Raw genomic sequence first — 25,347 nt, forward strand, 5'->3', positions numbered from 1 at the left:
GTTGATGTGGTCCACATGGACCTTAGCAAGGCTTTTGACAAGGTCCCACATGTCAGACTGGTTAAAAAAATAAAATCCCATGGGATCCAGGGAAACGCAGCAAGGGCGATACAAAATTGGCTCAATGGCAGGAAACAAAGGGTAATTGTTGACAAAATAGAAATAAGAAATGCTGGAAATACTCAGCATGTCTGGCAGCATCTGTGGAGAGAGAAGCAGAGTTAACGTTTCAGGTCAGTGACCCTTCATCAGATCACCACACTTCCTGAAACGTTAACTCTGCTTCTCTCTCCGCAGATGCTGCCAGACCTGCTGAGTATTTCCAGCATCTGCAGTATTTTGCTTTTATTTAAATAGGTAATTGTTGACGGCTGTTTTGGCGACTGGAGGGCTGTTTCCAGTGGCGTTCGCAGGGCTCAGTACTGGATCCCCTGCTTTTTGTGGCGTATATTAACGATTTGGACATAAATGTAGGGGGCATGATCAAGAAGTTTGCAGACAACACAAAGATTGGCCATGTGGTAGATAGCGAAGAGGATAGCTGTATGCTGCAGGAAAATATTGATGGTCTGGTCAGATGGGCAGAAAAGTGGCAAATGAAATTCAACCTGGAGAAGTGTGAGGTGATGCATTTGGGGAGGTCAAACAAGGCAAAGGAATATGCGATTAATTGGAAAATACTGAGAAGTGTAGGGGAAGTAAGGGACCTTGGAGTGAATGTCCACAGATTCCTGAAGGTAGCAGGACAGGTCGATAAGGTGGTTAAGGAGGCATATGGAATCCTTTCCTTTATTAGCTGAGGTATAGAATACACGAGCAGGGAGGTTATGCTGGAACTGTATAACTCATTGGTTAGGCCACAACTTGAATACTGTGTGCAGTTCTGGTCACCTCATTACAAAAAGGATGTAATTGCACTAGAGAGGATACAGAGGAGATCTACGAGGATATTGTCAGGACTGGAAAAATGCAGCGATGAGGAAAGATTGGCTGGGGTTGTTCTCCTTGGAACAGAGAAGGCTGAGGGGAAATCTGATTGAAATGTACAAAATTTTGAGGGGCCTGGATAAAGTGGAGGTGAAGGGTCTATTTACCTTAGCAGAGAGATCAGTGACTAGGGGGCATAGATTTAAAGTGATTGGTAGAAAAATTAGAGGGGAGATGAGGAAAATCTTTTTCATCCAGAGGGTGGTGATGGCCTGGAACTACTACCTGAAAGGATAGTTGAGATTGAGACCCTTAACTCATTCAAAAGGAGTCTGGATGTGCACCTCAATTGCCATAAGCTGCAGGGCTGTGGACCAAATTCTGGAAGGTGGGATTAGAATAGGTGGATCATTTTTCAGCTGGCACAAACATGATGGGCCAAGTGGCCTCTTTCTGTGCCTTAAACTTTCTATGCTTCTATGAAAGCAGCAAAAACTTAAAGGTCTACTCCTTGCCTTTGTATCTGGCTTTGCTGAGTATGCTGCTTTTCTGTTTATTGGTTGTTTTGTGACACGAGAATCTTGGATTTTCTGGATTCTTTGTAATTAGACTAGAGCAGCTTTTTTTTCTTGAGAACTTTACTTCTCCAGCCTAAGACATTCAGCCTGGAGGAGAGTCCGAGAGAGGCATTTCCAGAATGCAGGGCCTAGACAGCTGAAAAAGAAAATTGGTAAGGGAATGGGGGGTGAACAAGGCCAGTCTGAGGAATGCATGTATTGCTGAGGAAGGTTACAGGTAATGAAAGATGAGGCCATAAATGGATTTAAATATGGAGAATTTTAAATTTGAGGCTTTGGGGCAATGGAGAGCCAATGTAAGTCAGTGTGGACAGGGTGATGAGTGAGCGGGATTTAGTGTTAGTTACGTATCATAGAAATCTATGGCACAGAAGGAGGCCATTTGGCCCATCGTGTCCACACTGGTCGACAAGTAGCCATCCAACCTAATCCCACTTTCCAGATCTTGGTCCATAGCCTTGTAGGTTACAGCACTTCAAGTGCATATTCAAGTAGTTTTTGAATGTTTTGAAGGTTTCTGCCTCTACCACTCTTTCAGGCAGTGGGTTCTAGATATCCACCACCTTCTGGGTGAAAAAGAAAATTCCCTCTAAATCTCCTCCTATGCCTCCTGGTTATGAACCCCTCAACCAAGAGGAATAGGGCCTTCCTATCCACTCTATCTGACCCCTCAATTTTATACACTTCAATGAGGTCTCCCCTCAGCCTCCTCTGTTCCAAGGAAAACAACTCCAGCCTATCCAATCTTTCCTCATAACTAAAATTCTCCAGTCCAGGCAACATCCTCGTAAATCTCCTCTCTACCCTCTGGAGTGCAGTCGCATCTTTCCTATAGTGTGGTGTCCAGAACTGCATGCAGTACTCCAGCTGTGGCCTAACTAGTGTTTTATACACTTCTAGCATAAGCTCCCACGTCTTAGTTCCTATGCCGCCTTGACTACCTTATCTACCTGCCCAGCCAACTTCAGGGATCTGTGGACATGCACTCCAAGGTCCCTCCGTTCCTCTACCCATCTCAGTATCCTACTATTTATTGTGTATTCCCTTGCCTTGTTAGCTTTAAGAACATAAATAAGAGCAGGAGTAGGCCATTCAGCTCTTCAAGCCCGTTCTGCCATTCAGTGAGATCATGGCTGATCTTCAACTTCAACGCCATTTTCCTGCACTATCCCCATATCCTTTGATGTCTTTATTATGTAGAAATCTATCAATCTCAGTCTTGAACATACTCAATGACTGAGCCTCCACAGCCCCTTATTCTGAGATTGTGTCCCCTGGTTCTACGCTGCCCAGCCAGATCCTTTCTGCATCTACCCTATCGAGCCCTGTAAGAATTTTGTTTGAATGAGATCACCCCTCATTCTTCTGAACTCCAGAGAATAAAGGCCCAGTCTATTTAATCTTTCCTCATAGGACCATCCCTCCATCCCAGGATTAGTTTGGTAAACCTTTGTTGCGCTCCCTCTATGGCAAGTATATCTTTCCTTGGGTAAGGAGACCAAAACTGCACACAGTACTCGAGGTGCGGTCTCACCAAGGCTCTATATAATTGCAGTAAGACATCTTTACTGCTATATTCAAATCCTTTTGTAATAAAGGCCAACATATCATTTTCCGCCTTAATTGCTTGCTGTAGCTTTCAGTGACTCCGCATCTGCAAGCTTCTTAATCATATTCCCTATATTCAAGTCCAAATCATTGATATATACCACAAGGGAAACAGCTTTCTAGGCACTAAAATACCCATTGACCATTCATTACCTTTGCTTCCTGCCTCTGAGCCAATTTTGGATCCAACTTGCCATTTTGCCTTGTATCCCATGGGCTTTTACTTTTGTGACCAGTCTGTCATGTGAGACCTTATCAAAAGCCTTGCTAAAAATCCATGCTGACATCACATGCAGTACCCTCATCGACCCTCCTTGTTATCTCCTCAAAACGTTCAATCATGTTCATCAGGCACGACCTTTTAACAAATCCATGCTGACTGTCATTGATTAATCCATGTCTTTCTAAATTAAGATTTATCCTGTCCCTCAATTTTTTCCCCAGTAATTTTCCCAAAACCGAGGTTAGGCTGATGGGCCTGTAATTCCTCAGTGCATCCCTTTCTCCCTTTTTAAACAATTATTCAAAATGTTAGCTGTCCTCCAGTCCTCTGGCAGCACACCTGTAGTCAGAGAATTGGAAAATGATGGTCAGAGCCGCCACTATTTCTTCCCTTAACAGCCTAGGATACATTTCATCTGGGCCAGGGATTTATCCATTTTCAAAGTTGTTAAACCTCTCTCATTGTTAATTTCATCTAATATTTCACATGGAAATGGTGGTGTAGTGGTAATGTTACTGGACTAGTAATCAAGAAGCCCAGGCTAATGCCCTCGGGACATGGGTTCAAATCCCACCACTGCAGCTGATGGAATTTAAATTCAATGAATAAAAATATGGAATTGGAGAGGGTGCAGAGGAGGTTCACCAGGATGTTGCCTGGTATGGAGGGCGCTAGCTATGAAGAGAGGTTGAGCAGATTAGGATTATTTTCATTAGAAAGACGGAGGTTGAGGGGGGACCTGATTGAGGTGTACAAAATCATGAGGTATAGACAGGGTGGATAGCAAGAAGCATTTTCCCAGAGTGGGGGATTCAATTACTAGGGGTCACGAGTTCAAAGTGAGAGGGGAAAAGTTTAGGGGGGATATGCGTGGAAAGTTCTTTACGCAGAGGGTGGTGGGTGCCTGGAACGCGTTGCCAGCGGAGGTGGTAGGCGCGGGCACGATAGCGTCTTTTAAGATGTATCTAGACAGATACATGAATGGGCAGGAAGCAAAGAGATACATAGAACATTACAGCGCAGAACAGGCCCTTCAGCCCTCGATGTTGCGCCGACCTGTGAAACCATCTGACCTACACTATTCCATTTTCATCCATATGTCTATCCAATGACCACTTAAATGCCCTTAAAGTTGGTGAGTCTACTACTGTTGCAGGCAGGGCGTTCCACGCCCCTACTACTCTCTGTGTAAAGAAGCTACCTCTGACATCTGTCCTATATCTATCACCCCACAACTTAAAGCTATGTCCCCTCGTGTTTGCCATCACCATCCGAGGAAAAAGGCTCTCACTATCCACCCTGTCCAACCCTCTGATTATCTTATATGTCTCTATTAAGTCACCTCTTCTCCTCCTTCTCTCTAACGAAAACAACCTCAAGTCCCTCAGCCTTTCCTCGTAAGACCTTCCCTCCATACCAGGCAACATCCTAGTAAATCTCCTCTGCACCTTTTCCAAAGCTTCCACATCCTTCCTGGAATGCGGTGACCAGAACTGCACGCAATACTCCAGGTGCGGCCGCACCAGAGTTCTGTACAGCTGCAGCATGACCTCGTGGCTCCGAAACTCGATCCCCCTACTAATAAACGCTAACACACCATATGCCTTCTTAACAGCCCTATTAACCTGGGTGGCAACTTTCAGGGATTTATGTACCTGGACACCAAGATCTCTCTGCTCATCTACACTACCAAGAATCTTCCCATTAGCCCAGTATTCTGCAATCCTGTTACTCCTTCCAAAGTGAATCACCTCACACTTTTCCGCATTAAACTCCATTTGCCATCTCTCAGCCCAGCTCTGTGGCCTATCTATGTCCCTCTGTAACCTACAACATCCTTCGGCACTATCCACAACTCCACCGACCTTCGTGTCATCCGCAAATTTACTAACCCACCCTTCTACACCCTCATCCAGGTCATTTATAAAAATGACAAACAGCAGTGGCCCCAAAACAGATCCTTGCGGTACACCACTAGAAACTATACTCCAGGATGAACATTTACCATCAACCACCACCCTCTGTCTTCTTTCAGCTAGCCAATTTCTGATCCAAAGCACTAATTCACCTTCAATCCCATACTTCTGTATTTTCTGCAATAGCCTACCGTGGGGAACTTTATCAAACGCCTTACTGAAATCCATATAGACCACATCCACGGCTTTACCCTCATCCACCTGTTTGGTCACCTTGTCAAAAAACTCAATAAGGTTTGTGAGGCACGACCTACCCTTCACAAAACCGTGCTGACTATCTCTAATGAACTTATTCTTTTCAAGATGATTATAAATCCTATCTCTTATAACCTTTTCCAACATTTTACCCACAACCAAAGTAAGGCTCACAGGTCTATAATTACCAGGGCTGTCTCTACTCCCCTTCTTGAACAAGGGGACAACATTTGCTATCCTCCAGTCTTCAGGCACTATTCCTGTCGACAATGACGACATAAAGATCAAGGACAAAGGCTCTGCAATCACCTCCCTGGCTTCCCAGAGAGTCCTAGGATAAATCCCATCTGGCCCAGGGGACTTATCTATTTTCACACTTTCCAAAATTGCTAACACCTCCTCCTCGTGAACCTCAATCCCATCTAGCCTAGTAGTCTGTATCTCAGTATTCTCCTCAACAACATTTTCTTTCTCCACTGTAAATACTGACGAAAAATATTCATTTAACACTTCCCCTATCTCCTCCGATTCCACTCACAACTTCCCACTACTATCCTTGATTGGCCGTAACCTATCTCTAGTCATTCTTTTATTCCTGATATACCTATAGAAAGCCTTAGGGTTTTCTTTGATCCTATCCGCCAATGACTTCTCGTGTCCTCTCCTTGCTCTTCTTATCTCTCCCTTTAGATCCTTCCTGGCTAGCTTGTAACTCTCAAGCGCCCTAACTGAGCCTTCACGTCTCATCCTAACATAAGCCGCCTTCTTCCTCTTGACAAGCACTTCAACTTCTTTAGTAAACCACGGCTCCCTCGCTCGACAACTTCCTCCCTGCCTGACAGGTACATACTTATCAAGGACACGCAGTAGCTGCTGCTTGAATAAGCTCCACATTTCGATTGTGCCCATCCCCTGCAGTTTCCTTCCCCATCCTACGCATCCTAAATCTTGCCTAATCGCATCATAATTTCCTTTCCCCCAGCTATAATTCTTGCCCTGCTGTATATGCCTGTCCCTGCCCTACAGACCCTTAGAAAATAGGCGACATGTTTAATAGAGGATCTGGATCGGCGCAGGCTTGGAGGGCCGAAGGGCCTGTTCCTGTGCTGTAATTTTCTTCTTTCTTGTCTCAGTAATGGTGCCGTGAAACTATCATTGATTGTTGTAAAAACCCATCTGGTTCACTAACGTCCTTAAGGGAAGGAAATCTAACACCAGACCCAGAGCAATATGGTTGACTCTTAACTGCCCTCTGAAATGGCTTGCATAGTAAGCCACTCCGTTCAGGGGCAATTTGGGATGGGTAACAAATGCTGGCCTTGCCAGCGGCACCTACATTCCATGAAAGAATTGAAAAAAACTCCTACCTGATTGCACTGTCTGTATTGCTCTTTTTTGTGAAAACAGATGCTAAATATTCATTAAGAGCCATACCAACTTCCTCTACCTCCACATATAGGTTACCCCTATGGTCCTGTTAGGCCCTATCTTTCTTTTAGTTATCCTCTTGCTCTTTACATATTTATTTAAAAAAATTGGTGTATTCCCTGATTTTACTTGCCAAAATTTTTTCATGCCCTCTCTTTGCTTTCCTAATTTCCCTTTTAATTTCAGCCCTACACTTCTTATACTGCTCTAGGTTTTCTGCAGTTTGAAACCTTGATATCTGTCATAAGCTTCCCTTTTCATCTTTATCCTCTCCTTTAAGCCCCTTGACATCCAGGGGGCTCTGGATTTGTCAGTCCCACCCTTTTTCTTTAAGGGAACATAGCTGCTCTGAACCCTCACTATCTTTTCCTTGAATGCCTCCCATTGATCTGGCACTGATATACTTTCAAATAGCTGTTTCCAGTCCACTTCAGCTAAATCACATCTCAGCTTCATAAAATTAGCTTTTCCCCAATTGAAAACTTTTATTCCTGATCTACCTTTGTCTTTTGCCATAACTATCCTAAATCTAACTGAATTATGATCGCTTTCACCAAAGTACTCCCCAACTGAAAAGGATTTGCAGAAAAGTTCTGAGAATGGTTCCAGGGATGAGGAACTTCAGTTACGTAGGTAAATTGGAGAGGTTGGGACCCTTTTCCTTAGAGAAAAGATTGAAAGGAGATTTGATGGAGGTGTTCAAAATCATGAGCGTTCTGGACAGAGTAGATAGGGAAAAACTGTTCCCAAGGATCAAGAATAAGGGGGCACAGATTTAAAGTAATTGGCAAAAGAAGCAAAGGGGACATGAGAAAAAATGCAGTGACTGGTTAGGATCTGGAATGCACTGTCAGAGAGGTTGGTGGAGGCAGGTTCAATCAAGGCATTCAAGAGGGTTGTTATCTGAAAAGGAAGAGCGTGCAGAGCTACAGGAAGAAGGCAGAAGAGTGGTACAAGGTAAATTCCTCCTTCAGAGAGCCAACACAGCCACGATGGGCCGAATGGCCTCCTTCTGTGCTGTAATCATTCTGTTCTTCTCTGAACTGATACCCCTTCCAGCTGTCCAGCTTCATTCCCTAAAACTAAGTCCAGAACCACCCCCTATCTTGTACTGTGTAAAAAAAAGTTCTCCTGAATGCATTTTTAGAATTCTGTCCTTCTGTGTCTCTCACACTAATTCTACCCAGTTCATATTAAGGTAGTTGAAACTATCTCCCCTGCCCCCCACCCCGCCGATTACTGCCCTATTACTTTTCCACTTCTCAGAGATTTGCCTACATGTTTGCTTTTCAATCTCCCTCTGGCTGTTTGGGGGTCTGTAGTTTTTTTTTATTCGTTCATGGGATGTGGGCATCGCTAGCCAGGCCAGTATTTATTGCCCATCCCTAATTGCCCTTGAAAAGATGGTGGTGAGCTGCCTCTTGAACCGCTGTAGGTACACCCACAGTGCTTTTAGGAAGGGAGTTCCAGGATTTTGACCCAGCGACAGTGAAGGAACGGCGATATAGTTCCAAGTTAGGGTGGTGTACAGCCTGGAGGGGAACCTGCAAGTGGTGGTGTTCCCATGCATCTGCTGCCCCTGTCCTTTTAGATGGTCGAAGTTATGGGTTTGTAAGATGCTGTCGAAGGAGCCTTGGTGAGTTGCTGCAGTGCATCTTGTAGCTAGTACTCACTGCTGCCACTGTGCGTCGGTGCTGGAGGGAATGTTGATGGGGTGGCAGTCAAGCGGGCTGCTTTGTCCTGGGTGGCAGGGAGCTTCTTGAGTGTTTTTGGGGCTGCTGTCATCCAGGCAAGTGGAGAGTATTCCATCACACTCCTGACTTGTGCCTTGTAGATGGTGGACAGGCATTGGGGAGTCGGGAGGTGAGCTACTCGCTGCAGAATTCCCAGCTTCTGACCTGCTCTTGTAGCCACAGTTTTTATGTGGCTGGTCCAGTTCAGTTTCTGGTCAGTGGTAACCCCCAGGATGTTGATAGTGGAGATTCAGCGATGGTAATGCCATTGAACATTAAGGGGAGATGGTTAGATTCTCTTTTGTTTGAGACACAAACTGCTTCATTATATGAGGAGTCACGAATGGTGCTGAACATTGTGCAGTCTTCTGTGAACATCCCCACTTCTGCCTTATGATGGAGTGATGGTCATTGATGAAGCAGCTGAAGATGGTTTTACCTAGGTACTCCTGCAGTGAAGTCCTGGGACTGAGATGATTGATCTCCAACAACCACAACCATTTTCCTTTGTGCCAGGTATGACTCCAACCGGCAGAGAGTTTTTCCCCTGCTTGCCCTTTACTCCAGTTTTGCTCGAGCTCCTTAATGCCATACTCAATCAAATGCTGCTGTGATGTCAAGGGCAGTCACTCTCACCTCACTTCTTGAGTTCAGCTCTTTTGTCCATGTTTGGACCAAGGCTGGAATGAGGTCAGGAACTGAGTGGCCCTGGCGGAACACAAACTGAGCGTCAGTGAGCAGGTTATTGCTGATCAAGTACTGCTTGATAGCACTGTCGACGACCCCTTCCATCTCTTTGCTGATGATTGAGAATAGACTGATAGGACAGTAATTGGCTGGGTTGGATTTGTTCTGCTTTTTGTGTACAGGACGTACTTGGGCAATTTTCCACATTGCCAGGTAGATGCCAGTGTTGTAGCTGTACTGGAACAGCTTGGTTAGGGGCACGGTAATTATGGACCACAGTGTTCAGTAATGATGCTGGAATGTTTTCAGGGTCCATAGCCTTTGCAGCATCCAGTGCCTTTAGCCATTTCTTGATAGCATGTGGATTGAATCGAATTGGCTGAAGAGTGGCATCTCTGATGCTGTGGACCTCAGGAGGAGGCCAAGATGGATCAGCCACTCGGCACATCTGGCTGAAGATGAATGCAAATGCTTCAACCTTTTATTTTGAACTGATGTGACGGGCTCCCCGATCATTGAGGATGGGGGTGTTTGTGGAGCATCCTCCTCCTGTTAGTTGTTTAATTATCTATCACCATTCGCGACTGAATGTGGCAGGACTGCAGGGCTTCGATCTGATCCATTGGTTGTGGGATTGCTTAGCCCTGTCTATCGCATGCTGCTGCTGTTTGGCAAGCAAGTAGTCCTGTGTTGTAGCTTCACCAGGCCGATACCTCATTTTTAGGTATGCCTGGTGCTGCTCTTGGCATGCTCTCCTGCACTCTTCACTGAACCAGGGTTGGTCCCCCGGCTTGATGGTAATGGTAGAGTGGGGGATATGCCAGGCAATGAGGTGTTACAGATTGTGCTTGAGTACAATTCTGCTGCAGCTGATGGCCCACAGAACCTCTTGGATGCCCAGTTTTGGGTTGCTAGATCTGTTTAAAATCTATCCCATTTAGTACACTTCCAGTAGTGTGATTGTCCCTTTTTTGTTCTTCAGTTCGACCCAAATGACTTAATTTGATGATCTTTTTACCATATCATCCCTCCTCACAGCTACAATTGTTTTTTTAATCATTATTACGACCCCCCCCCCCCCCCTCCTTTTTATCCCCCTCTGTCTCATCTGTAATCGGGGATGTTGAGCTGCCATTATGCCTTTTTCAGCCATATTTCAGTAGTGGCTATAATGTACTCCCACCTGTCAATCTGTGCACTCAACTCATCTGCCATATTTCCTAGACTTATGGCATTGGAGTACATAACATTTGGCACTGCCAAACTTCCTTGTGTATTGTCTAGCCAGCTTTTGTTTCCTCTGCCTTCCAAACATGCCACCCCCACCTCACTTGCTTATAACCTGTGACATTTCTAATATTTGTCAGTTCCGAAGAAGGGTCACTGACCCGAAACGTTAACTCTGCTTCTCTTTCCACAGATGCTGCCAGACCTGCTGAGTGGTTCCAGCATTTCTTGTTTTTATTTCAGATTTCCAGCATCTGCAGTATTTTGCTTTTATGCTTATTAATTTTCTGCCTTCCATCTCCAACTTTTCTTTTTCCCTTCTGAATCTACTCAAGTTCCCATACTCCTGCCAAGCTTGTTTAAATCCTCCCCAACAGCACTAGCAAAGCCCCCTGTGAGGATATTGGTCCCAGACCTGTTGAAGTGCAATCCTTCTAGCTTGTTCAGGTCCCACCACCCCCAGAAGTGATCCCAATGCCTCAGAAATCTAAAGCCCTCCCTCCTGAAATATCTCTCCAGCCACATATTCATCAGCTCTGTCTTCCTGTTTCTGTACTCACTAGCACCTGGCACTGGGAATAATCTGGCGATTACTACCTTTTTAGGTCTTGCTTTTCAATCTCTCCTAGCTCTCTAAACTCTGCATTCATGACCTCATCCTTCTTTCTGCCTATGTCATTGGTACCGATATGGACCATGCCCTCTGTCTGTTCACCATCCCCCCTCATAATGTCCCGCAACCACTCATTGACGTCCTTGCCCCTTGCACCAGAGAGGCAGCATAACATCCTGGAGTCAAGTCTGCAGCTGCAGAAGCGCCTGTCTGTTGCCCTGTTAGATCCCCTACCACTATTGCTCTTCTAATCTTCCTCCTCCCCCTTGTGCAGCTGAGGCACCCATTGTGTCGTGGACTTGGCTTTGCCTGCATTCTCCAAAGAAACTGTTATTCTCATCAGTATTCAGAACTGAATACTGGTTGGAGATCAGGATGCACTCATTGGATCCCTGCCCTGCCTGCCTGATCCTCCTAGTCCTTCTGGTGTTATCCATTCCCTCTCTGCCTGCATATTTTTAAGCTGTGGGGTAATTACCTCCAGAAATGTGCTATGCACAAAGCTCTCAGCCTCATGGGTGCCCCATAGTGATTCCACTCATCGCTCAAGCTCTGATACTGGGAGCTTGAGCTGCTCAAACTGGTGAAACTTCCTGCACATGTGGATATCCAGGCCATGAGAAGCGTCCAGGATTTCCCACATGGCATAGGATGTGCATTGCAGGTTTTTACTTTGGAACTGTGAACTTATCTTGTTAACCCAAATCTATCGCTATTTTTGGGGCGGCGCAGTGGTTAGCACCGCAGCCTTACAGCTCCAGCGACCCGGGTTCGGTTCTGGGTATTGCCTGTACGGAGTTTGCAAGTTCTCCCTGTGACCGCGTGGGTTTCTGCTGGGTGGTCAGGTTTCCTCCCACAGCCAAAGACTTGCAGGTTGATAGGTAAATTGGCCATTGTGAATTGCCCTTAGTGTAGGTAGGTGGTAGGAGAATGGTGGGGATGTGGTAGGGAATATGGGATTAATGTAGGATTAGTATAAATGGGTGGTTGTTGGTTGGCACAGACTCGGTGGGCCGAAGGGCCTGTTTCAGTGCTGTATTTCTCTATGACTATGACTATTATCTGGAAACACTTACCAGCTACTCACCAACTCGCTCCTTCTCGTCACTATAGCTGTTTTTCCTTTTGTTGTCTGCGATTTCATTGGAGGCTGGTACCCCGCTTTAACTTCTCAGTCACTGTGCTCAGTCTCCACCCAGGTCCACTGCTGCTGGTGTGTGTTTATCTGTAATATAGATAAACATCTCCCTGCTCCCCTAATTAATGCCTTTGGACTTCAGCTCTCAGATCTTGCTGTCTCCTGCTCCCTCGCTCGGACTGCTCTTCCCTCGCTCATCAAATCCCTGAGTTAAGTACTCTGTTGAAGCAGTATTCTGTTGAGCTGGTCTCTGCTGCCTACTGTCCACTTGTAGCTTGTGCTGAATTAGATTGGCCACAGCTCGGGCAACTAGGGGAGTTGCAGTTGATCTTGGTGGTCTGCCAGCAAGGGGAAAAACAAGGCAAGTCCCTGTTCCTGACTAAATTGTAGTGTGGTTTGCTATGATACCCTCTTTGTAAAGTAGTTTACCAACACTTACTGTGGTGAGGTATCAGAGGGTTTTTTGTCATGGAACTACAATTCAGCAATAGTACCTTCAGGAGAGGGTGAAGAAAAATTAGCTCTAATGAATACCAACATTACTGTGATATGGAGTGGATGACTCTTTCGCTATTCCTATGCAGCATTCTGAGTTGTGCATACCAGGGATTCTCAACAGGATGAGGTCTGCGGCCCATTGGGGATCTGTGAGATGGTCTCGAGGCCTGCCACAAATAATCAAATATGTAAATAAAATATAACTTGGACTGCTATATTAACTGCTTAATACCTGGAAGATAAACCTATAAAACCTAAACGGTGGGAGACGGTGGAGTAGTGGTATTTTCACTGAACTGGTAATCCAGAGGCCCAGGCTATGCCCTGGGGACTAAGGGTTCAAATCCCACCACAGCAGCCGGTGGAATTTAAATTCAATTAATTAAAAAAAAAAATCTGGAATTGAAAGCTAGTCTCAGTAATGGTACCATGAAGCTATCATCAATTGTGTAAAAACCCATCTGGTTCACTTATGTCCTTTAGGGAAGGAAGTCTGCTGTCCTACATGTGACTCCAAACTCACAGCAATGTGGTTGACTTTTAACTGCCCTCTGAAATGGCCTAGCAAGCCACTCAGTTGTGAAGGGCAATTAGGGATGGGCAATAAATACTGGCCTTGTCAGTAACACCCACATCCCACAAAAAGAATTTAAAAAAAAAACTTTTGTCTGAGTGACTTTACTACCTAAATGGGATCGCTGCATTCTGGTGATACACTTTGAAGTTCAGTGGCGCAGTGGTTAGCATCACAGCTCCAGCGATCTGGGTTCAGTTCTGGGTACTGCCTGTGTGGAGTTTGCAAGTTCTCCCTGTGTCTGCGTGGGTTTCCGCCGGGTGCTCCAGTTTCCTCCCACAGCCAAAGACTTGCAGGTTGATAGGTAAATTGGTCATTGTAAATTGCCCCTAGTGTAGGTAGGTGGTAGGAGAATTGAGGGAAGGTGGGGATGTGGTAGGGAATATGGGATCAACATAGGATTAGTATAAATGGGTGGTTGTTGGTCGGCACAGACCCGGTGCGCCTGTTTCAGTGCTGTATCTCTAAACAAATAAAAAAATAAAACTAGCCTACATGAAAAGGCCTTTAATACCGTTAGACATTTATGTCTCAACTGGAGTTCAGCTAGACGGAGACTATCACGTGACCAATCAACCATGGCAGAAGGAGATGAAGGTGCCCACTATGAGGGTGTAAGTCATCTAACACAATTTCCGAGAGCCACTTCTGCCTCATGGTGACAGTCAGATGTGAGGGGGAGTTGGGATATGGGGGCGAGGAGTGTGGAGAATTTAATATATCTGATCGGTAAAAGATATAGCCAGATTATGAAACATTATAGTATTAGTATTTGCACGATTGCAGACATTTTTAAAAAATGTACTTCATAGGAAGGGAACACAGGCGACAAGTGGGGCGGCGCAGTGGTTAGCACCGCAGCCTCACAGCTCCAGCGACCCGGGTTCAATTCTGGGTACTGCCTGTGTGGAGTTTGCAAGTTCTCCCTGTGTCTGCGTGGGTTTCCTCCGGGTGCTCCGGTTTCCTCCCACATGCCAAAGACTTGCAGGTTGCTAGGTTAATTGGCCATTATAAATTGCCCCTAGTATAGGTAGGTGGTAGGGAAATATAGGGACAGGTGGGGATGTGGTAGGAATATGGGATTAGTGTGGTATTAGTATAGATGGGTGGTTGATGGTCGGCACAGACTCGGTGGGCCGAAGGGCCTGTTTCAGTGCTGTATCTCTAAACTAGCACGAGAATTGAGAATTGTCGCTCAGTACTATCAATAAGTTTTGCATTGAAAAAGATAAAACAAAAATAATAAATATATGTTTAATTGTATAACTAATTTTTAGACAGAAAGACAGTTTGTGTTTTGGGGGTCCATGGAATTATTATAACACTGGAATGGCGCCTTGGAGAGTTTGAGAACCACTGATGTATGCTATTAGTTGGTCAGTAGAGACTACTTACAACTTGTTCTGATAACTGTTCAACTCCACATTCTTCTTCAGGTTCATAAAAGCCCTGAGCTTTGCCTCACTGGACAAAGAGGATCTATTAAGTCCAATTAATCATACAACACTTCAGCGCTCTTCCTCCGTACGCTCCATGGTCTCCAATGCCACCTGTGGCAGCACAGACGATTACATAGGCCTAGCATTGCCCAGTGACATCAACGAGCTGTTCCAGGTAGGCCTAGTGGAGGGAATAAATCAACTTGGGCCAGGTTTAGAGACCATGTACCTGACCAATGCAGCTCTGTCATTATTTTTGAGCCGGGAGGAGAGCTGGGGAGGAGTCTCAATGGTGGGGGGAGGAGTTTCATTGGGGACGGGGAGAGTTGTGGTGTGTGTCTCAGTCTTGGGGGAGCTAAGTGCCTGCCATTGTTTGTTGAAAGGGATATGCTTTCCAGGTGCTCAAGCACTTGTGGCTGTTTTATTGTCATCTTGCATGAGCAAATGTTGCTTTGAATCCTATGAGTGGCTGACCATCTAATGTACTTATGAGGAATGCTTTTTAATTTTACTTTTTTGTAGATTATCTTGAAAGGATTTTGTTGTTGTATCTGAGATTCCCTTCCACCAAGTCAGTAATTTCTCTGTAGCTGACTGGGAAGAGTGCAAGACAGCAATCTCATCAGCAACTGTTTGTGGACCATGTTTGGCCACTTAATATTGTGTTGGATGTTAGCATAGATGGGCATCTTTGTTGTTTTCTATGTTCTAAAGAGTAATCATAAAGACCCATTTATTGTAAATTTATCTATTTGTCAGTAAATCTGACAAGTAATTTGTAGCCTAAGCTATGATGTGATCGTGTACAATCTTAAAATGAAGCTGTGAGATTAACAATTCCATCTTGCACTTCTCACCAGATGAAAGAGATTCCATACTTCCAGCAGAAATGCACCCTGCCTGAAGGGGACCGTTTACTCCAAGACCAGGAATCAGATGATGAAGGTGAGGGAAGTTACCTCGCCTGTCCCGCTAATCTTTCTGATCATTGTTACTAGAAAGCACAGACCCGTGGCTATCGGGTGAGGAAAGGATTGAACTCTGTTGTGATGCTGTCCAGAAATAGCATGCCGACACTTTCAGTCCTGCAAAGAATAACCACCTGCAGAAGACTTGTTTGCCATATGGGGGCAGCACCCATGGCGATGCTGCTTTGCTGTCTCTTGCCCTGAGCTGAGAGTGACTGTCCTGGACATCAAGGCAGCATTTGACCAAGTATGGCATCAAGGAACCCTAGCAAAACTGGAGTTACTGGGAATCAGGGGAAAACTCTCCACTGGTTGGAGTTACACCTAGCACAAAGGAAGACGGTTGTTGTTGCTGGAGGCCAGTCATCTCAGCCCCAGGATATCGCTGCAGAAGTTCCTCAGGATAGTGTCCTAGGCCCAACCATCTTCAGCTGCTTCATCAGTGACTTGCCCTCCAACATAAGGTCAGAAGTGGGAATGTTCGCTGATGATTGCACTGTGTTCAGTACCATTCACAACTCCTCAGATACTGAAGCAGTCCATGTCCAGATGCAGCAAGACCTGGACAATATCCAGGCTTGAGCTGATAAGTGGCAAGTAACATTCGCGCCACACAAGTTCCGGGCAATGACCATCTCCAACAGAATCTTACCATCTCCCCTTAATGTACAGTGGCATTACCATAGCTGAATCTCACATTATCAACATCCTGGGGGTTACCATTGACCAGCAACTGAACTGGACCAGCCACATAAATACTGTGGCTACAAGAGCAGGTCAGAGGCTAGGAATTCTGTGGCGATTAACTCACCTCTTGACTTCGAAAGCCCCTCCATCATCTACAAGGCACATGTCAGGAGTGTGATGGAATACTCTCCACTTGCCTGGTTGAGTGCAGCTCCAACAGCACTCAAGAAACATGACAACATCCAGGACAAATCAGCCCGCTTGATCGGCACCCCATCCACCATCTTAAACATTCAGTCCCTTCACCACCAACACACAGTGGCAGCAGTGTATACCACCTAAGAACATAAGAAATAGCAAGAGTAGACCGTTTGGTCTGTCGAACCTGCTCCACCATTCAATATGATCATGGCTGATCTTGACCTTTAACTCCACTTTCCCGGCCACTCCCCATATCACTTGATTCCCTGAGCGACCAAAAATCTGGCTATCTCAGTCTTAATTATATTAAATGATGGAGCATCCACAACCCTCTGGGGCAGAGAATTCCAAAGATTCACAATCCTTTGAGTGAAGTAATTTCTCCTCATCTCAGTCCTAAATGATAGGCCCCTTATCCTGAAACTGTGGCCCTTTGTTCTGGATTCCTCTGTCAGGGGAAACAATGTCTCAATATCTACTCTGTCAGGCCCCTTTATAATCTTGACTGTTTCAATGAGAGCACCTCTCATTCTTCTAAACTCCAGAGAATATAGACCCAATTCATTCAGCCTCTCATCATAGCAACCTACTCATCCCAGGGACCAATCTAGTGAACCTTCGCCGTACTGCCTCCAAGGCAAGTATATCATTCCTTAAATACGGAGACCACAGTTGCATACAGTATTTCAAGTGTGGTCTCGCCAAAGCCCCGTACAGTTGTAGCAAGACTTCTTTATTCCTGTACTCCAATCCCCTTGCAATAAAGGCCAACATTCCATTTGCTTTCCTAATGTCTTGCTAACGTTTTGTGTTCCTTGTTTGAGTACACCCAAGTCGCTCTGAACAACAACGTTTACAATTTTCACACCTTTTAAAAAATATTCTGCTTTTCTGTACTTAAGACCAAAATGAATAACCTCATCCTTCCCCACATTATACACCACCGACAACATGGACTGCAGCAACTCGCCAAGCCTCCTTCGACAGCACCTTCCAAACCTGGGAACACTACCACCTGCAAGTTCCCCTCCAGGCCACACACCATCCTGACTTGGAACCATATCACCGTTCCTTCACTGTCCCTGGGGAAAGTTGTGGTACACCCTCCCTAACAGCAGTATGTGAATACCGACACCACTTGGATTGCAAAGATTCAAGAAGCTGACAAACTGCCTTGAGGAAAATTAGGATGGGCACTAAATGCTGGCCTTGTCAGTGATGGCCACATCCCAGGAATGAAAGAATAAAAACCCTGTAGACAGTACGGCAGGGCTGGAGTGTGAATGTACTCACCCGTAGACACTGCAGCTGTCTGAATGAGAGAGAGTTCACTCACCTGTGGACAGTGCTGCAGGGTTAGAGAGTAACCAACCCTGTGGACAGTGCTGCAGGGTTAGAGAGTAACCAACCCTGTGGACAGTGCAGCCGGGTTAGAGAGTGACCCACCCTGTGGACAGTGCAGCCGGGTTAGACAGTGACACACCCTGTGGACAGTGCAGCCGGGTTAGAGAGTGACCCACCCTGTGGACAGTGCAGCAGGGTTAGAGAGTGACCCTCCCTGTAGACAGTGCAGCCGGGTTAGAGAGTGACCCTCCCTGTAGACAGTGCAGCCGGGTTAGAGAGTGACCCACCCTGTGGACAGTGCAGCCGGGTTAGAGAGTGACCCACCCTGTGGACAGTGCAGCCGGGTTAGAGAGTGACCCTCCCTGTAGACATTGCAGCAGGGTTTTGACCATACGATTACTAATTGAGTCCTATGTTTTCCCTCAGATCTCGCATCGTCCCCTTGTTCTCGGAGTCCCTACCAAGAGCTCCGACCACAGATCAGTTTTACAGAGGCAATGCTGAAAGCATCAGAAAATGTTCCTTTGTTTGATGCTACAGAGGAGACAGGCTTACAGGAGCACACAGATGATAACTGCCTATATTGTGTGTGCCTGCAGATTCTGGGCTGCCGGCCCAACAGCCAGTGTGCTTCCACTTTAAACCGTGCAGGTGGGTAAAAGCAGGCTTGCAGCTAGTCTGTGTGACCCCTCTCCAGCCTTCAGTTTCACTCCCCATTATAACCTTTCTTGACTCAAATTTAGCAATACTCTGCTGCTCCTCTCACTATCATGTTCTGCTTCTCTTCTGCAAATGCCCCCCCATGCTACTCACCCCTCCCCTCCTTCCTTGCTTGTTCAAATCAATACTCATTGCACCTTCTACTCCTCCTCACACATTCTCAGACCTGAAAAATGATTCCTCACCACCCGCTTTCTTCTCTTCCTATTTTGTATCAGTACAACTGAATTGCTGGAGTGCTATCCTTCATATTAGATGCTGGACCAAGAATGTGTCGGGTGACAATGCTGAAAATGCTGGTCCCTTTAATTAACCAAGACTTAATTCAGAGATAATAGAGAGCAGGTGATGCTCATTGCAGCTTGTATTTAAGGACTGGGTTTTTCCCCAGTCAGGAGAGTTACTTCTGGGTAGGGAGTTAGTCCAGAAGGGAAGAGTGGAAACTGGTATTTGCACTAAACTGTGGATTGAGAATAAAACAGTTGTGGTTTACAGACTGTCTCCTGCTTCCTGATTTTGGTGAATGGATATGTACCATTTGAACATCGGGGATCTCTGCAGTTCAAAATAGTTGCTTGATGTGCACTTGATCAGCCCATCATGCCAATGCTGGCTCTTTGAAAATGCCATCCACTTAGTCTTGGCAGGCACTTTGGGTCTAATCTGCGTTCTCAGAAGCTGTATATATTGTTTCAGGTTCTTCGGAGCTAAATTTAACGTTACAACAACTCCCTAATATGCGCTGATAGAAACTGAAGTAAATAGGGGAAATCTGTTTCTACTGACAGGTGGCTCAGCAACCAGAGGACAGAGATTTAAGATAATTGGCAAAGGCACCAGAGGGGAAATATGATTTGGAATGCGCTGCCTGAAAGGGTGGTGGAAGCAGATTTAATAGCAACTTTCAGGAGGGAAATGGAAATTGATTAAGAAAATGACAGGGCCATGGGGAGTAGGACTAATCGGATAGCTGTTTCAAAGACCCAGCACAAGCGCAATGGCCTTTGGTGCTGTGTCATTCTATGAAATCCTTCCGAAGTCTAATAGACAAAAATCACAGTTTGAGACAACGCTATATAAACAAGTCTTACTTTGTTAAAATGTGAATATACTTTTGTTTCAGATTTCCCAGACATTCCATACTCTGACTGCTGTGTGTCTGCCATCCCAATACACACGCACCTGGAAGTCACACCTCGCTCCTCAAAGATTTCTGGGATCTCTGGGTGTAGTGATGCTGTGTCACAGGGGTCAGCGAGCAGCACCAAGAGCGTGGATATAGTAATAGGTGAGTGTTGCGTCGCATGGCAGTGGCGGTGGCTGAATGGATGACTCAGTCTTGCCTTTTGTACATCATAAAGGGTGAGACACAGTGTTTACCTAGTGAGTTGGGTTCCCACACTCCTGCTGTGTGGGGCGACGTGGTGCAGCTGGAGGCCAGGGTCTTCCCAGAGGGAGGGCGCCAGGATTTGTTCAGGGAGAAGTTGTGGGAGACAGCTATTAGGGTCAAGTTAGTAAGAGGTGTCGGTTACATCAATGAGTGTGGTTTAAGTTAGGGTTTGGTGTGAGGGAGATGGATAAGAATGAGGTTGGAGACAGTTGGAGAGCTGTCTTTACAAATGAAAAGTGTACCTAAGTATGTTGTATAACTGTGTGAATGGTTAAGTTCCTCTCCTCCATTGCCTATGTTGTCTCCTACAGGAGGGAAACCAGTCATAGATGACACGCCTGCCTGCCGAGTGCTGCTGCGGAAAGAAGTCTTGCGATTGGTCGTTAATCTGAGCAGCTCAGTGGGGACAAAAGGCCATGAAACAGGGCTCTTGACGTAAGAACTAATTAAATTAAATCAGCTCTGGGGCACTCTTACACTGACTGGGTAAAGCATCAGAAATATGTCAGATGCTCACTTAATGTCAGTCAGTCACTTTGTCTGGTATAATGGTTGAGAGTTCAAATCCCAATGTGGCCAGTTACTGCATCGTTCTGGTGCCAGCACACAAAGACCATGAGCACGCCCAGGTTGTCGTAAAGGTCCAACCCTTCTTCAGGTTATTTTTTTTATTTGTTTCTGGGATGTGGGCGTCGCTGGCTAGGCCTGCATTTATTGCCCATTCTTAATTGCCCTTGAGAAGGTGGTGGTGAGCTGCCTTCTTGAACCACTGCAGTCCATGTCGGTTAGCACTGCTGCAAGGAAGGGAGTTCCAGGATTTTGACCCAGCAACAGTGAAGAAACAGCAATATAGTTCCAAGTCGGGATGCTGTGTGGTTTGGAGGGGAACTTGCAGGTGGTGGTGTTCCCATGCATCTGCTGCCCTTGTCCTTCTTGGTGATAGAGGTCACGGTTTTGGAAGGTGCTGTCTAAGGAGCCTTGGTGAGTTGCTGCAGTGCATCTTGTAGATGGTACACACTGCTGTTACTCTGCATCGGTGGTGGAGGGAGTGAATGTTGAAGGCAGTGGATAGAGTGCCAATCAAGCGGGCTGCTTTGCCCTAGATGGTGCCGAGCTTCTTGAGTGTTGTTGGAGCTGCACCCATCTCGGCAACAAAGAACAGCACAGGAACAGGCCATTCCGCCCTCCAAGCCTGTGCTGATCTTGATGCCTGCCTAAATTAACACCTTCTGCACTACCGGGGCCCATATCCCTCTATTCCCTTCCTATTCATGTATTTGTCAAGCTGTCTCTTAAACGTCGCTATCGTATCTACTTCCACCACCTCCCCTGGCAGCAAGTTCCAGGCACTCACCACCCTCTGTGTAAAAAAACTTGCCTCGCACATCCCCTCTAAACTTTGCCCCTCACACCTTAAACCTATGTCCCCTAGTAACTGACTCTTCCACCCTGGGAAAAAGCTTCTGACTATCCACTCTGTCCATGCCACTCATAACTTTGTAAACCTCCATCATGTCGCCCCTCCACCGCCGTCGTTCCAGTGAAAACAATCCGAGTTTTTCCAACCTCTCCTCATAGCTAATGCCCTCCAGACCAGGCAACATCCTGGTAAACCTCCTCTGTACCCCCTCCAAAGCCTCCACGTCCTTCTGGTAATGTGGCGACCAGAATTGCACGCAATATTCTAAGTGTGGCCTAACTAAGGTTCTGTCCAGCTGCAACATGACTTGCCAATTTTTATACTCTATGCCCCGACTGATGAAGGCAAGCATGCCGTATGCCTTCTTGACTACCTTATCCACCTGCGTTGCCACTTTCAGTGACCTGTGGACCTGTACGCCCAGATCTCTCTGCCTGTCAATACTCCTAAGGGTTCTGCCATTTACTGTATACCTCCCACCTGCATTAGACCTTCCAAAATGCGTTGCCTCACATTTGTTTGGATTAAACTCCATCTGCCATTTCTCCGCCCAAGTCTCCAACCGATCAATATCCTGCTGTATCCTCTGACAATCCTCATCATTATCTGCAACTCCACCAACCTTTGTGTCGTCCGCAAACTTACTAATCAGACCAGCTACATTTTCCTCCAAATCATTTATATATACTACAAACAGCAAAGGTCCCAGCACTGATCCCTGCGGAACACCACTAGTCACATCCCTCCATTCAGAAAAACACCCATCCACTGATACCCTCTGTTTTCTATGACCGAGCCAGCTCTGTATCCATCTTGCCAGCTCACCTCTAATCCCGTGTGACTTCACCTTTTGTACCAGTCTGCCATGCGGGACCTTGTCAAAGGCTTTACTAAAGTCCATATAGGTAACATCCACTGCCCTCCCTTCATCAATCATCTTCGTCACTTCCTCAAAAAACTCAATCAAATTAGTAAGACACAACCTCCCCTTCACAAAACCATGCTGTCTCTCGCTAACTAGTTTGTTTGTTTCCAAATGGGAGTAAATTCTGTCCTGTAGAATCCTCTCTAACAGTTTCCCTACCACTGACGTAAGGCTCACCGGCCTATAATTTCCTGGATTATCCTTGCCACCCTTCTTAAACAAAGGAACAACATTGGCTATTCTCCAGTCCTCTGGGACCTCACCTGTAGCCAATGAGGATGCAAAGATTTCCGTCAAGGCCCCAGCAATTTCTTCCCTTACCTCCCTCAGTATTCTAGGGTAGATCCCATCGGGCCCTGGGGACTTATCTACCTTAATGCTTTGCAAGACACCCAACACCTCCTCTTTTTTGATAATGAGATGACTGAGACTATCTGCACTCCCTTCCCTAGGCTCATCATCCACCAAGTCCTTCTCTTTGGTGAATACTGATGCAAAGTACTCATTTAGCACCTCACCCATTTCCTCTGGCTCCACACATAGATTCCCATCTCTGTCCTTGAGTGGGCCAACACACATCCTACACTAATCCCATATTCCTACCACATCCCCACCTTCCCAATATTCCCCTACCACCTACCTATACTTGGGGCAATTTATAATGGCCAATTTACCTATCAACCTGCAGGTCTTTGGCTGTGGGAGGAAACCGGAGCACCCGGCGAAAACCCACGCGGTCACAGGGAGAACTTGAAAACTCCACACAGGCAGTACCCAGAATTGAACCCGGGTCGCTGGAGATGTGAGGCTGCAGTGCTAATCACTGCGCCACTGTACCATCCACAAGATGCACTGCAGCAACTCACCAAGGCTCCTTAGACAGCACCTTCCAAACCTGTGACCACCAAGAAGGACAAGGGCAGCAGATGCATGGGAACACCACCACCTGCAAGTTCCCCTCCAAACCGCACAGCATCCCGACTTGGAACTATATTGCTGTTTCTTCACTGTTGCTGGGTCAAAATCCTGGAACTCCCTTCCGAGCAGCAGTGCTGGTGTACCTAACCCACGGTCATTGCCTGGCACTTGGGTGGCGCGAATGTTACTTGCCACTAATCAGCCCAAGCCTGGATATTGTCCATTTCTACACGGACTCCTTCGGTATCTGAGGAGTCACGAATGGTGCTGAACATTGTGCAATCATCAGCGACCATCTCCGCTTCTGACCTTATGATTGAAGGAAGGTCATTGATGAAGCAGCTGAAGATGGTTGGGCCTAGGACACTACCCTGAGGAATTCCTGCAGTGATGTCCTGGAGCTGAGATGATTGACCTCCAACAACCACAACCATCTTTCTTTGCGCTAGGTATGACTCCAGCCAGCAGAGGATTTTCCACCTGATTCCCATTGACCTCAATTTTGCTAGGGCTCCTTGATATCATACTTGGTCAAATGCTGCCTTGATGTCAAGGGCAGTCACTCTCACCTCTGGAGTTCAGCTCTTTTGTCCATGTTTGAACCAAGGCTGTAATGAGGTCAGGAGCTGAGTGGCCCTGGTGGAACCCAAACTGAGCAGGTTATTGCTAAGCATGTGCTGCTTGATGGCACTGTTGATGACACCTTCCATCACTTTACTGATTGAGAGTAGGCTGATGGAGCGGTAATTGGCCGGATTGGACTTGTCCTGCTTTTTGTTTACAGGACATACCTGGGCAATTTTCCACATTGCAGGGTAGATGCCAGTGTTGTAGCTGTACTGGAATAGCTTGGCGAGGGGCGCGGCAAGTTCTGGAGCACAGGTCTTCAGTCCTATTGCCGGAATATTGTCAGGGCCCGTAGCTTTTGCAGTATCCAGTGCCTTCAGTCGTTTCTTGATATCACGCGGAGTGAATCGAATTGGCTGACGTCCGGCATCTGTGAGGCTGGGGACTTCAGCAGGAGGCCGAGTTGGATCATCAACTCGGCACTTCTGGCTGAAGATTGTTGCAAATGCTTCAACCTTATCTTTCGCACTGATGTGCTGGGCTCCCCCATCATTGAGCATGGGGATATTTGTGGAGCCACCTCCTCCAGTTAGTTGTTTAATTGTCCACGCCATTCACGGCTGGATGTGGCAGGACTGCAGAGCTTAGATCTGATCAGTTGGTTATGGGATCGCTTAGCTCTGTCTGTCGCATGCTGCTTATGCAGTTTGGCATGCAAGTAGTCCTGGGTTGTAGCTTCACCAGGTTGACGCCTCATTTTGAGGTATGCCTGGTGCTGCTCCTGGCATGCCCACCTGCACTCTTCATTGAACCAGGGTTGATCTCCTGGCTTGATGGTAATGGTAGAGTGGGGGATATGCCGGTCCATGAGGTTACAGATTGTGGTTGAGTACAATTCTGCTGCTGCTGATGGCCCACAGTGCCTCATGGATGCCCAGTTTTGCATTGCTAGATCTGTTCGAAATCTATCCCATTTAGCACGGTGATACTGCCATACAACACGATGGACGGTATCCTCAATGTGAAGGTGGAACATCGTCTCCACAAGGACTGTGCGGTGGTCACTCCTACTAATACTGTCATGGACAGAAGCATCTGCGGCAGGCAGATTGGTGAGGACGAGGTCAGATATGTTTTTCCCTCGTGCTGAATATTGTGCAATCATCAGCAAACATCCCCACTTCTGACCTTACGATGGAAGGAAGGTCATTGATAAAGCAGCTTAAGATGGTTGGGCCTCGGATGGTTAGCCCTGTGGAACTCCTGCAGTGATGCCCTGGAGCTGAGATGATCGACCTCCAACAACCACAACTATCTTCCTTTACGCTAGGTATGACTCCAACCAGTGGAGAGTTTTCACCCT

At 46.4% G+C, this 25,347-nt stretch overlaps 1 protein-coding gene across 1 annotated transcript in view; it reads left to right on the forward strand.

Annotated features, from left to right (window-relative positions):
- The window catches only part of LOC137366332 (rapamycin-insensitive companion of mTOR-like), a gene marked incomplete at its 5' end in the record, with an annotated part of 70,748 nt that overhangs the window by 10,982 nt on the left and 34,419 nt on the right, over positions 1-25,347 (forward strand). Inside the window, 5 exons of the mRNA XM_068028229.1 lie at positions 14,842-15,019; positions 15,705-15,789; positions 18,471-18,695; positions 19,888-20,052; positions 20,466-20,589. Coding sequence (XP_067884330.1) covers positions 14,842-15,019; positions 15,705-15,789; positions 18,471-18,695; positions 19,888-20,052; positions 20,466-20,589 — 777 coding nt within the window. The remainder of the gene's footprint in view (positions 1-14,841; positions 15,020-15,704; positions 15,790-18,470; positions 18,696-19,887; positions 20,053-20,465; positions 20,590-25,347) is intronic.

This window comes from Heterodontus francisci, unplaced genomic scaffold, assembly GCF_036365525.1.
Source record: "Heterodontus francisci isolate sHetFra1 unplaced genomic scaffold, sHetFra1.hap1 HAP1_SCAFFOLD_1057, whole genome shotgun sequence".
Taxonomy (NCBI): Eukaryota; Metazoa; Chordata; class Chondrichthyes; order Heterodontiformes; family Heterodontidae; genus Heterodontus; species Heterodontus francisci.